This window comes from Phoxinus phoxinus (genome assembly GCF_949152265.1).
Source record: "Phoxinus phoxinus genome assembly, chromosome: 8".
Classification (NCBI taxonomy): domain Eukaryota; kingdom Metazoa; phylum Chordata; class Actinopteri; order Cypriniformes; family Leuciscidae; genus Phoxinus; species Phoxinus phoxinus.
The window spans coordinates 26,529,857-26,543,608 of record NC_136883.1 but is presented as its reverse complement, the minus strand read 5'-3'; the positions used below and the strand labels follow the sequence as shown (position 1 = coordinate 26,543,608).

At 36.1% G+C, this 13,752-nt stretch overlaps 1 protein-coding gene across 5 annotated transcripts in view; it reads left to right on the top strand.

Annotated features, from left to right (window-relative positions):
- srgap1a (SLIT-ROBO Rho GTPase activating protein 1a) overlaps positions 1-13,752 on the top strand; it is a 112,028-nt gene that overhangs the window by 32,868 nt on the left and 65,408 nt on the right. For all 5 annotated transcript variants that reach the window (XM_079621998.1, XM_079621999.1, XM_079621997.1 and 2 more), the window contains exons 2-3: positions 2,630-2,825; positions 11,970-12,132. In XM_079621998.1, coding sequence (XP_079478124.1) covers positions 2,630-2,825; positions 11,970-12,132 — 359 coding nt within the window. The remainder of the gene's footprint in view (positions 1-2,629; positions 2,826-11,969; positions 12,133-13,752) is intronic.

Below are 13,752 nucleotides of genomic sequence, written 5' to 3'. Positions count from 1 at the left end.
GGTGTTGTTGTTAGGCATGACTTATTCACAATACAACACGCCTCGAGTACCTTATTGCTTTTATAAAATGGTTACCACACACACAATACAAGTATTAAAACCAAAAATGTATATAATGTTACTTTTTTGAAGTAAATTCATTAGACGTGATCCTTCCGCTATAAAATAGTTCCTTACAGTGACAGTAAATGGCATGAGAATATAGTGTAACATGCCTTATCGTGTGGAGCTCAAATAAAAACAGAGAATATAACTGTTCTCATCCACTGTGTCATTTATTATTTTCTCACACACATACATCTGCTTATCTCTCTGCATGAGAAAACATCTGTTTTCCATCTTTTAGTTTAAAACGGACAGATTAGTGGCACAGCATGAGTGAGTGTAAATTGATGGACATTCAGTACCATACCTGCAACAGAAAACTGGTGAATAGTTATTTTCCTTGCACTTCGGAAACCATGGGCTTCCACACAGACAGTCACACATCAAGGTATCTTCCATCGACTTTTTGACAGCGGGAAGAGTATGGCCTCAAAATTAAAGGTTAATAATGCAACATAACGCCAGCAGTGGTCACTCATCATAATTCATTACATAAATAATAAGCAGTTAATTTAGCTATAATACATTGAACTATATTGATTGTTTATGTTGCTAAGGATGGTTGTTAAGGGTGTTGCAGTGATGCACAGAAACGTTGGGTGAAGCGGTCATAATAGCCGTGCTTTATCGTGAATAAAACACAGCTATTGACCAATCAGAACCAGGGACTTGAAGTAACCATTTTATAGTTGCATTGCATATTCATCTAAACGGATCAACAGTCAGCGTGGATGGTGCCAGTGTGCACTTAAATTCAAATGTTTCCTGAGTATTTGATATTGGCATGGCTTATTGCAAACAAAATTACTCGTCTATCTCCTTAGTGCCTGCTTCCACTGCCGCGGGAGCTGGTGTATAAGTCATAGACAGTATATAAGATGGACACAGCGACCCCATAGATTTCAACAGAGAAAAGTGAAGCCCATTTGAAGCACTCACTTCCTGATCGCCAGGCGAACTGCGCAGACTCAAACTGAGCTTGACGACGTATATGTGACGTGAGTCTCCTAGTAGCTGTGCCGAGGGAAATCTGAATCATTCCCTTCCGAATCTCGCAGAGACGGAGAGCGTGATTATTAGTTGTCAATGAGCTAGCAGCATGAGCAACTTTTTGAATCTCTATGGGCTTCTCCCTTGACTTTATGCCTCCACGTCCCCTCGATTGCTTGCGAGCTTCTCCGCCGGTCTATACGGTAATTTATCTTCAGTGCGACAGAGAGTCGCGTGGGTATGACGCAATCGTTAGCCTATTTTTTTACAAAAACGGCTTCTACGAAGTCATAACGTGAGATACAAAGTAATGGAGCCTTTTATACATTGTCGTGTTTCTTTAGAAATAAATAATGGACAAATGGAGTCTTTGGACGCTTCAGATGTAAAGTTATTCGCTGTCAAAGTGACGCAAAAATGAATGGGAGTCAATGGAATGCTAACAGCAGGTGAAGTTCTGCTACAATGGCGGCTCCCGCGGAGGCTTCAGTTTCCGGCGGATGGATTACCCCCTTGGTATAAGTGAGCTGGGTTTGCTAATGTTAATGTTAGCGATACACTCTTGCACTTCACGTTCAGTGATAATAACACTGCCATCTAGTGGTCGGGGTTTAAACAGAACACAAAGCCACTGCCACAAGTCTTTAATGTAAAAAATAAATATTGATAGTATTTTTGAGAATCAATACAGTATCATCAAACATAATATCATGATATTCACTTTTCTCTATATTTTCTCGCACCCTTATAAAAAACTGTTCATGTTTAAACTTTAGTGCTTTTTCCTGCCATTTGTTTTCTTTAATACAGTCAGACAGGCTATTGATACGATTATTTGGGGGCTCGCACGGGATACAATTACCATAATGTTGTTGAAATATTTGAGCTATTAGAGCACCTAGCTATTGTGTAACCCGTCAAAGTGGATATTGTGGTTCAGTTCCCACATTTATGAAAAATACATTAAACATGTTGGGCCACTTGAGGGCTGAGAGAGGAAGTCTAAATGTATATTATGGTATGGAGCTACTGAGCCTCCACAGTGGACTGCAAATTTTATGAGCTCCATTTCCAATGACAAGGGGGCAATCACATGAGGAAACCGGAGGTAATTTGGGCAACGACAAAAAAAAAAGCTTGTTAAATGAGGTGTAGTGCCTGCATGGCTGTACAAGCTGTACACACATTGGCTTTAGAGAGCCATTAAGTTAGTTTCTGGGACCATTCCTCATTTCGGCTGTAATGAAATGCAGCACAAGGGCATTACCTGCTCCACCTGATGAGCCTGGATTATTGTAGCATTGCTGATACTGCACAATGAAACTAGCTCAGGGCAAATCTGAATGGTTTATTTATAGAAGATATATTGCTGGCCATTTTTACATTTTTAGTCTTACTTTGCTGAGCTGCTAGCAAGACGTTTCCAAAGAACTTTTGAAGCATGCAATGGAAATGTGACGATTTGCCTTCACTCCGTTCATGATTTCTGTTGAGAGACTCTTACAACAAACAATGTTTGGTTGTGTTTGTTCAGAGATTCGAGCCCAACTGGTGGAACAGCAGAAATGTCTGGAGCAGCAGACAGACATGAGGGTCCAGCTCCTTCAGGACCTCCAGGACTTCTTCCGCAAGAAGTCCGAGATCGAGATGGAGTACTCGCGCAACCTGGAGAAGCTCGCCGAACGCTTCATGGCCAAGACCAGGAGCACCAAGGACCACCAGCAATATAAGTGAGTGTGTTTTTATTACTGGCGACAACTTTATGTTTTGAATCTAGAAAGGTTTGCTCTCGTCCCAGATCTTTAACCACTGACCCACAGCATCTTTATTATTTTCTAAATGTTATGAACATTTTGACTTCTGTTGAACTGCTATGTGCCATATGAACTATTTTTCAAATGATGCAATGCAAATGACAGCGTCAATTACTCACATAAAGAGAAAAAAGGGAAGTAATCCTGCTTATCTTTTATTTTCTATTAATAAATCGCACTTCAAGAAATTGAGATTACAATGACTCTTCCTTTCCCCCTAAATTATATTATATATATATATGTGTGTGTGTATTATATATGTTATATATGATTATACTACAGGGCCGTTGAATGCTTGAATCTGATTGGTTGACGAACGTTCTGAGGTGTGCAATTATTTTCAGGGAACCGCACGGCTAAAGTAGTTCCAGGCACGTCTTGACCTCATTACAGTTCCATATCACTTCGCGTAGTCAACTGTAATAACGGAAAATATATACAATTCATAACAAGAAAAACCGCAGCCCCATGCGCTTGATCTGCAATTTCCAATGTCTAACTTCACAATCAATGGAAACATGCAGTTTAATTTGAATAAATAAAGTATAGCCTACAGTCCTACATAATCAATAGAAAATTAAACTGAATATTTAAATAAATTGATAGCCTGCACGGGTTTTCGTAATTGAAGATAATATAACAAATAAATAAAATTGATAGGCCTATACTTGTTAAAAGGGCTTTGTGTTTCATTTATTAGTCTAGTCTACTGTCACTAATAGAAAAAAGAATGAACGAATTAATTAAAACGAATTGAATTAATAAATAAATAATAATATTGACGCAACTGCTTGGCCAGTTATGAATGTAATTTGATACTTAAGACTGATCATGCACGCGTTTTCAGCGCGTTCAGTCTGTGTTCACAGCGGTGTTTAAAATCTGCTGCATTCACAGTCAGAGAATGTTTCTGGTTGTTAAGTGTGTCCAGCATTACTCTGCTATCAGCGGCTCAAACCTCCGTTACTAACTCTAAAATGACGTTTTGGAATTAGCAACGGAGCATGGGTTTAGATGCGCAAGGAATTAGTCCTACATACAAGAGCGTTTTAATGACAAAAACTTTACAAACGTCTTGAGATACATAATCTGAACAATATTTCGAGGTGTGGTAACTGTAGTATAAGCGGAATAATTGACTCCAGGCCGTTGAATTATTATAAAAATAATGCACACCCGAGGTGTAACGGCCACTCCGCTTCGCGTCGTGACCGCATTACCACCTCGGGTGTGCATTATTTTTATAATAATTCAACGGCCTGTCGTCAATTATTCCTTACATATAACATAACATAACAAAACAAAAAACTTTTTGTAGCTTTAATAAGGAGGCTTAATATATTTAATTATACAGTAAAGACTGTGCTGTGTTGTTTTACTTTTGATTACCGTACTTGATTTCTTTATATTTCAAACTGAATATTAGACCTACCTGAAAGTCTTAAAGCACTGTTACATGGGTCAAAAACAAAATTGCGACGTACAATTAATTAGTTAATTAGGAAATAAACATTACAGGCTCCTTGATATTGTAGATTTCACATCAACTAGTCAAATATATACATCTCTCAATGAGCCTATAACGAGTCTTTATACTATTCCTTGTAACTTATCTTTTCCTGCTGATTTATTCTCAGTGTAGTGCAGTATTGAGACATTATGAAATATTGACAGGGACAAAGTCAAACCATGATCATGGTCTCATTATGCCAGTTCAGTCACTGGCTGACAAATACAGTCTATATCAACATAATGTTGGTACAGAAACCACTGGTGCAACTCAAAATATTGAGTGTGTTTGCTTTTCATTTCTGTAAATAGACCAAATGCTAGTTTAATAGCCCTAAATGAGTCCAGCAGCTGTGTGCACAACTGGAGGCAATGGAGAATCTCGTCGTGGCACTTGTGGTTTATGTGGCCTGTTGGTTTGAGAGAAGTATAAGATACTTGACACAATTCACTACCATATTCTGAATCACAAGATGCCAAAATTGCCCGTTTTTAAATACCTAACAGAGTATTAACAGATGCAGAAGTAACCGTGTGAGTGAGGTTATTGGGGTCTGCACTTTTGCCTTTTAAGAGATTCAAAAAACTAAAGTCCTGATGTAAGGTTGGGGAGCCATTTCTAATGCCCGTTTATCTCAGATGTGTTTGTTGAATTAAATCAGCATAAGCTTTATTAACTGGGATATCCGTGCATCCTAGAGTTGTTAGAAAGAACATCTCGTTTTAAAAGCATTTCGAGTCGTTTTAACAGGTCTTTCAGCTAAATGTGGACTCTTCTGTAACCACAGGGCTTCAGCAAAGAGGTCCACAGCATTGCCACTGTGTTTGTATCCCATTTTGTTCCGTAGTCCAGAGGTCTGGCCCGATGTCTGACCGATGGCGTCTAGATGAGGCCAGCTGAGCCAAAGTAGAGGGTGTGTTTTACCCTTTTGTTGAAGTTGGCCTGATGTATGCAGTCAGCAGAATCCTGCAAAACCAGTGAGAGGAAAGATTAAGTGACTGTTTGTCAAGAAACAGTTTACTGTACCTTGTTTATTGTAGTCACAGAATCAATCTTCTCAACAGCACTAGGAGCATCTCAGGTGACTCTCAGAGCTAAGTGGGATGGATCGGGCCTGAAAGTTGGATACCAGAGAGATGTGGTCACATTACCACGCATAGCTTGTGTATGTATGGACTTGGCTGGTTCGTAACCAAATGTTTCCATTTTAGAGTCTTATTTTTGTATGGAAAATTTGATTTATGACTTCTGTAGAGGATTGTGGGTAGATAAAAAGTAACAACGTTGACCACAGGATCTAATTTCGCTACAAATTAAAGTGCTTGGGCGATAAATCGGCCATTTTAGAGAATATCGTACTCGCCGATAACCATTCCTGCTTGACCAACACAAGCAGTAGCTCCCTTGTCATTTTTTTTTATCTACTAGCAGCTGTGACAATACATTAAAGTTTCCACAAAAATATTAAGCTGCACAAAATTGGTAATGTAAATGTTACACAAAATCAGCATATTAGATTGATTTCTAAAGGATCATGTGACTCTGAAGCTTTGCCAGCTTTGCCATCACAAAAATAAATGACATTTTTAAATATATTAAAATAGAAAACATTTTATTAATGTCTTTTTGTACTGTATTTTTGATCAAATAAATGCAACCTTGTAGAACACGAACATAAGAGACTTTTTTATTTATTTCAGTTTATATGTCAATTCCTGTAATTTAACAGTTGTAGCCTATATTTCGTCTTTCACACCACCCACCCTCTAGTTACTGATGCCATGTCCGCTCCAGGTTCTGTCCTCACTTGTGCACATTTACAAGGCAGGGTATTTGTGCTGTGTGATTAAACTGCTCCCAGATGACACTGTCGTCGTGGCGACTAATCGACTGGTGCTTGGTTTAGTGCATGTGTTTGTTGAGCTAACAGCCATCGCATACAGTTTGCCCAAGGAGGGGTGCAGGACTCAGGATAGGAACTATTTAATTATATTCATCATCCAGCTGCCAGATTTGGACTCCAGAGTTTCTTTTGATTACTTGTCATTTTGCAGATGCCTTTTAGCCAAATAGACTTTCCACAAGGACACATTTCACGTAGGAAACGTTTTTTTTTTTTTAGGAAACAGTAAGTCTGAACCGTTTTCATTTTGGTTACATGTCTAAAATGAAAGAGAATGCACTTAATATAAAGTATTGTGATGAAATGCTATGCCCCAGTAAGTTTGTTCGGGTTTTAGTTGTCTGCGTGATTGCACCTTCACTCACATTCATTTTGATGACCTTGCTGTTGGCTGCCAAACCCTCCAGTGAAGCGCTCTCGTTTGCTCTGGCATTTCACAATAGATCAGCTGTCAATATAATGTTTGCGATCTGCAGGATGTTTACACCAGTTCCTCTGGCTACTGTGTGGATGTAGTTACTGGATCGCTTGTAGTTGTGGTGTTGGTGTATTTATGCCACTGGTGATGATCTGCTGGGTTATGGTATCAGCAGGTTAGGGCCACATTAATTTTAGTGTAATTAATTTGGGTAATTGCCACCAATGTTATGTAGACTTGCTTACACCTGGGAACTGGCACATTGGTATCACTTTCTTTAGAAAATTTTAAGGAATATATAATGCCTTTAAAGTGGCAGTTTATACTTGTATAGATCCGTATATCTTCATAATTGTCTTGTTTTTATTTAGACATTGATTTCATCATTCATTATCGTATATAATTCCCTAAATTTTGCTGTAAAAATGTTAAAAAAAGAATGATTTGTGAACAAATTAAATTTCTGTCCTTATTTAATCACTCACATTTTGTTTAAACCCTTAAAGCCTTTCTTTGGAATAAAAAATTAGGTATTTTAAAGAACACAAGAACTGTATAAGAGAGCAAATTGTTCTTTTAAATCAGTTCTTTTCAGTGAATCGGTTCGGATCTCAGATCTAATATAGCACATAATGCCATTTATGTTACTTGTATGATACTTTTTTTTTTTTTTGGAGCTTGACAGATGTGGTCAGTGTCATTTAAGTATTTTGTATTTACTGTTATTGTATTTATTAATGTTTTGAAATAACATGTTTTAGTAATTTTGTTACGTTCTATTTCTATTTTGTGCTTTACTATTTTGTATTTTCTATTTTGTAGCTTTATTTTACTAAAACATTTTAGTACTTGAAGTACTTATTTTATTTCAGTTAGTTGCCTTGGCAAATGTTCAGATTTTCGTAACCTTTTTTCAAAAGTATTTTTTTATTATTCAATATTTATATTTTGTTTTATTTCTGCTTTATTTCAATAAATGAAAATTAGCTAACAACATTGTTCAGTGTGAGGGTTTGGAATGATATAAGAGTAAGTAAATAATAACCGTTTTCACTTTTGGGTGAATTATTGTTTTAAAGTTGGTTTTGACACCCCTTTTTGTTATTCCCGGTCCATCTTTACTCTCTGGAGCAATTAAAAATTTTGTAGAAAGTGTTCCGTTCCTTTAAGATGATCTAGTCAAATTGCTCTTTTGCCTTAATTTCTATAAGCTTTTTTTATTGGTCGTTTTCTCTTCTCAACTTATTTTGAAGTTTTTGATCCGTGGAAGCAGCAAGATGTGAGCTGAGCAGTGGAGAGTAGTGGAGAGGTGGCCGTGTATAGCCCTTTGGAGGGCGAGGTGGGCGCTTTGAGGCCAGTTGTTATTTAATCTTGTCTGAGCAGTAGAGCTGATTTACTGAAGCCTTTAATGTTGCAGCTGGCTCTCTGCTCTACTCGGCAGTAATGGCTGCTTTTGTATCAGTTCTGATTAGTCACGTCACGTGCTTTCCAAATGAACTCATCATTTCTTTTGATTACCCAGTGTGACTACGTCCTCCTCTCCAGTTATCATCACTCTTATGCCCACCATGGCTGTGAGCTAATTGACTCTACGACTCAAATGGATTCCTGTATAATTTGTACTTATTTAAATAATTGTACGTATTTGCGTATGTGTCCTCTAGAATTAGGTCATTTGCACATATTAAATATATATATATATATATATATATATTTTTTTTTTTAAATGTGATTATTTATTTAACAAATGAATGTTAGATCTCTGTTTCTCCCCTTTCCCTGCATTCTTCATTACGGACACATTTGGCCTAATATTTTGAATTCTATGATCTAGCAAGAAGTAAGGCTGCCCCTTAAAAGTCGAAGAAAAGAGACTTAGTTGATCAAATTTTAATTTGTCGGCTAGTTACAGAAAAAACCCCACAGGAATCAGTCCGATGGACAGATTAATAGGCTACCGCTGGTCCATGTGGTAATTATATATCGTGCATGAAATCCAAACGTTGCTTTTCATTCATTGACATCAAACATGGCATATCATTTGAAAAAAGTAGCTTTAATATTAGCGACTTTACATGGCCACTCGCTCAGTTAACCTTGATAAATGTGCGCTATTATTAGGTGCGCATATTCAATGTTCGTGCACGCTAAATTACTGCACTTACTGCATGACATGTTTAACTCAACATGCATTTCTCTCTATACTGCGGAGATAAGAGTTAGCGTTAGCATCTTTGCCTCCAACATTGACTAGCATATTATTAAATTATTAAAATGTTCAAACAGTTTCCTTTCGTTTTCTCAGACACATTCATAATAATTAATGTATATTTTAAAGGCTCATTATTATGGTTTAGTATTTCTCTGTAATGTAGAACAATGTTAGCAATGTTACATATAATATTCTTTGTCAGCACTGAAACTTCAACCATTTTCCGTTATTAGGGTTTGTGAGGTTCATGCCTCGTGCCTGCCAGGGATGTATTAGCCTTGTTGCTTTAATATTGTTGCCTTTTTTATTCATGCCTCTCAGTGCTCAAGAAGCATAAGCTATGTTTTTGCTACTTTATGAATTCGAATCATGTGTACACTTTCAGCTTTCTGACAACCCAGCTTGACTCTGTTGACTCATATAGTACATATATGGTTCATAACCACATGTATGGTTCTTTACACACAGTACACACAATCCTGAGTGCGTGCTTTAGAGGCTGAGATGGACTTGTGAAAGGATTTACAGTAATTGCAGACTGACAGAAAGCGCACCGGCTCTCATAATTCTCCCTGCAATGTGAATCCCTGGCGTGTTCATATTGTGACCATGCATCTTTAGGCTTTTAGCTCAATTAGATTATGCATTTGATCCAGTCTCACATAGATGACTGGCTGTCTAAACAAATCTGTTACTCTAAGGAATGTCTATCATCTTTATGGATTTAGTTTGTTTCCTGTTTTTGAAGAACACTGTTAAGGTTAAAAACTAGATGTATTGGTGCGGATACATATTTCCTTCACCTGCAGTGATGAAATGCATTGCCTGTTTTGTAGGGAGGGTTACAAAGGGAAACGGAGCTGAAAAATACGTCCTTGCTTACTTCCAAATGTCTATCAGCTGCCAATGTCACCTCCTCCTCAAATGCAACATTTTCTTCTGCTTTTTTTGTTTTTTACTTGATATAACAAGCATTGCTATTACTATTGCTAATATTTAGGGGGTTAGAAGTTTGTTTTTAGCCTGTAAGATTATTTTGTTTCGTAATTCTTCTGGAAGAACAAGGAACTGCTAGGAGACACAAAGAGCTATAGATGAATTTAAAATAGCAGAAAACATGAATTTTTTTTTTTTTTTTTTTTTTTTTTTTTATGTTTTGAAATAAGTCTCTAATGCTCATTCAGTGACTGACTGACTGATAGTTTATTCAGGAATACATGGCCTCTCGGCCCATAGTTCCAAGATTACAATATCATGACAGATGCTCTTTTTTTCATTCCATGATATATGTACAGCGCTAATCTCCATGCATGCTTTGACTCACAAACCTGTGATACATCAACACAAACTTCACCAACAAGTGTGAGATCACTCAGATATTTCGTACGCAGATCCACATACAAAGAACAGTCATACAAAAAATGTTTCTCATCTTCAATCGCAGATATATTAGTTAGTTTACAATGTCCTGAGCATCTGAATAACAATAAAGATCGTAACAACTGTATGTTATGTACAGATGCAATGTAGCTCTCCTGTACCACCATTGATTTGCATTGTGAATATATATTCAACTTCTTATTATCGAAGACTGATATGTACCATGCATTCTGTGCTCTTTCTCTCAATCGTTGATTCAGAATAGATGTAAATATTCTTGTCACCTACACTTTGGGCCTCCCAAGCACTAGAGAAACCATTGAGATACAATATAACTCGAATGCAGGTAACCCATGTTTTTCTACCTACTTCATCCAACTGAAAGAGCATATTATAACATTTTCTTGGATACCGATAATTAGGCATGGACACTAATTTTATCCAATACATTATACACCTTTTCATATAGGTAGTGGATAATGCAAATCTACCCAGGTCGCCCAAAACAGCTACATTGCTTACACTCGTACTGATACATAAGAGTTTCTTACAGAAGGACGACTGAACATTCTCAATACTCATTCTCAATGCTCATTCAGTCCGCATTTAAAAAAAAATCAACATACAGTAAAAACATTAATATTGTTAAATAATATTAATATTAAAAATAACTTTTCTATTATAGTATATTTACAAAAAAAATTTTCCCTGTGATGGTAAAGCTGAATTTTCAGCATCATTACTCCAGTTTTCAGTGTCACATGATCCTTCAGAAATCATTCTAATATGCTAATTTGGTGCTCTAGAAACATTTATTAATATTAGTATTATCAATGTTGACAACAGATGTGCTGCTTAATATTTTGTGGAAACCGGGATCATTTGTTTCAGGATTCTTTGATGAGTAGAAAGTTCAAAAGAACATAATTTATTTGAAATAGAAATTTTTTGTTTTATTTATCTTTTGTTAAACTTTATAAATATCTTTACTGTCACCTTTGATCAATGTAATGCATCCTTGCTGAATAAAAGTATTAATAAAAAAATCTTACTGACCCTGAACTTTTGAATTTCATCAGTGGTGTATTTATAATGTAGCTGCGTAATAAATAAGAACAAAGTATTGTCATTCAGTCATTATCACAAAATAAACCCTTTCTGTCATATCTGATTTTTTTGTGTGTGCTGTCCCTGTGCAAATAATATGAAAAGATATAATGAAATACTAGAAACTTTGTTTGTCATATTGCAGGTACGTAATGATCTGGAGAGATCTTTCTGACCCAGAAACTTTCTGAATCTCCCATATGTCCCAGAAGCACATCATGTTCCACATTACTTTTAGGTCCAACTCACGGTTCTGTTGCTCTGCATGCATGCTACAAAGTATCCACAGATCGTGAATGCTTAAATAGGCCATGTATCATCAAGGGAAGAGATGAGAGGGATGTTAATGTGTGTGTGTGATCCACGTGAACGGCTCTTAAAGCATCCTGATGGGTGCTGGGAAGATGGATCTGTCTGTGGTTTCATCCAGTTCATGAGTTAAGTGCACAGATGGTCCTGACAGCTCGCAGACAGGAGCCTTTCATTATGTTTGATCAGTGTCTATTTCTCTGTTTTTCTCTCGCATGCAGGAAAGACCAGAATCTCTTGTCTCCGGTGAACTGCTGGTACCTGTTGCTGAACCAGGTTCGACGGGAGAGCAAAGACCATGCGACATTGAGCGACATTTATCTGAACAACGTCATCATGCGCTTCATGCAGATTAGTGACGACTCCACACGTCTTATGAAAAAGGTCAGTGTTTTTGATTACATTTCAAAGACCTCCAGTCTCTAAATGTTCTTTACGTCTCAAAATAACTTGTTGACTCCTGAAAACATGTTGTAAAACGAGCTATAAAATAAAAAAGCATTTAAGGGAAAATTCATTGCAAATATTCAAGTTGGCAGCCATAATCTCTTCATTGATAATCAAGCAGAAGATACACTACTGTTCAGTTGGGGTCAGTAAGTTTTTATTTTAAAAGAAATTAATATTTTTATTCAGTGAGGACACATCAATTGATCTAAATTGACAGGAAAGAATTTCAGAAAAACACAGTCACATTAAACTTTCTATTCGTCAAATAATTCTGAAAAAAAAAAAAAAAAAAAAAAAAAAAAAAAATCAGTTCCCACACAAATTTGACCCCAAACTTGGAAAGGTTTTTAAATGAATGATTACACATCATGAAACACAACTTTGCAAAAAACGCTAAGTAGATATTTTACAAACTTTTCATTTCTTTTTCCATGTTTATATCCATTGTGAGTGTGTTATAGTACTGTTTACAAAAAAGAGACAGGTCAACATTATTTTCTGTGGTGATCAACAATGCACAAATGCTGTCGATTAACTTGTACTAAACTTTCCCTTTAAAATGTAAATAAAATATCATCTGTATATTATCTATTATCTTGAGAATAACAACCAGTTATTAATCAAGACACTACTTCACATTTACGCCATAATATGTGCAGTTATTTTTAGCTATGGAAATAGCAAAAAAAAAAAAAGCTCTTCGTTTGAGCTAGATTACTTTATTTTTTCCCCTTTCTCTGTCTATTGTTTTACTGTCAGTCCTCTTTCCTTTTTTTTATAGTTGTTGTTATTCTTTTCTAAAAGCTATTTTTATTCCTTTTGAATTTTTATATTTCAAGCAGTTCCTGTTATATTTCTGGACCCTAAAAGCAACTTTACAGCATATTTAAGCTTTTCTTAAAGGGATAGTTCAGCCAAAGGTGGAAATTCTGTGATCATTTACTCACCGTCATGTTGTTCCAAATTTGTATGATTAACTAGATTTTACTTCTTTACTTAGAATTTTATAATTATATTGTGTTACACATAAGAAAGTATATAAAAAAAGGTTACAAAGAAATTATATATTTAAGTTCTGAGTAATATTAATCAACAACATGTACTTACTTTAGTGTTAGGGTAAGATTAGGGTTTTGTTGAAGGTTAGTTACATGTGATTGATTATGCATAATTTACTGTTATTACTATGGTAAGAACATGTGACGTACAGGTATGTACTGTAACAAGGACACTGTAAAATAAAGTGTCGCCCAAAAGTATTATAAAACTGTTTTTGTCCATACAATGAAATGCAAATGGGGTTCAGTGTTGTTTTGGATCCCAAAGACCTTCACAAACCAAAACTATGTTTTATATAATATTTAAAAATATATATTTTCAATATATCCTCCACACAAGAAAGTCAGTTATATACTGCAGGTTTGGTACGACATCAGGTGAGTATATGGACAAGAATATCAATTTCTGGGTGACCTATCCCTTTAATAAGTGAAATACTACATGACATTTTGTCTTTGTTCTAACAATCAGCGCACGTCTTGGTGTCTATCAGCT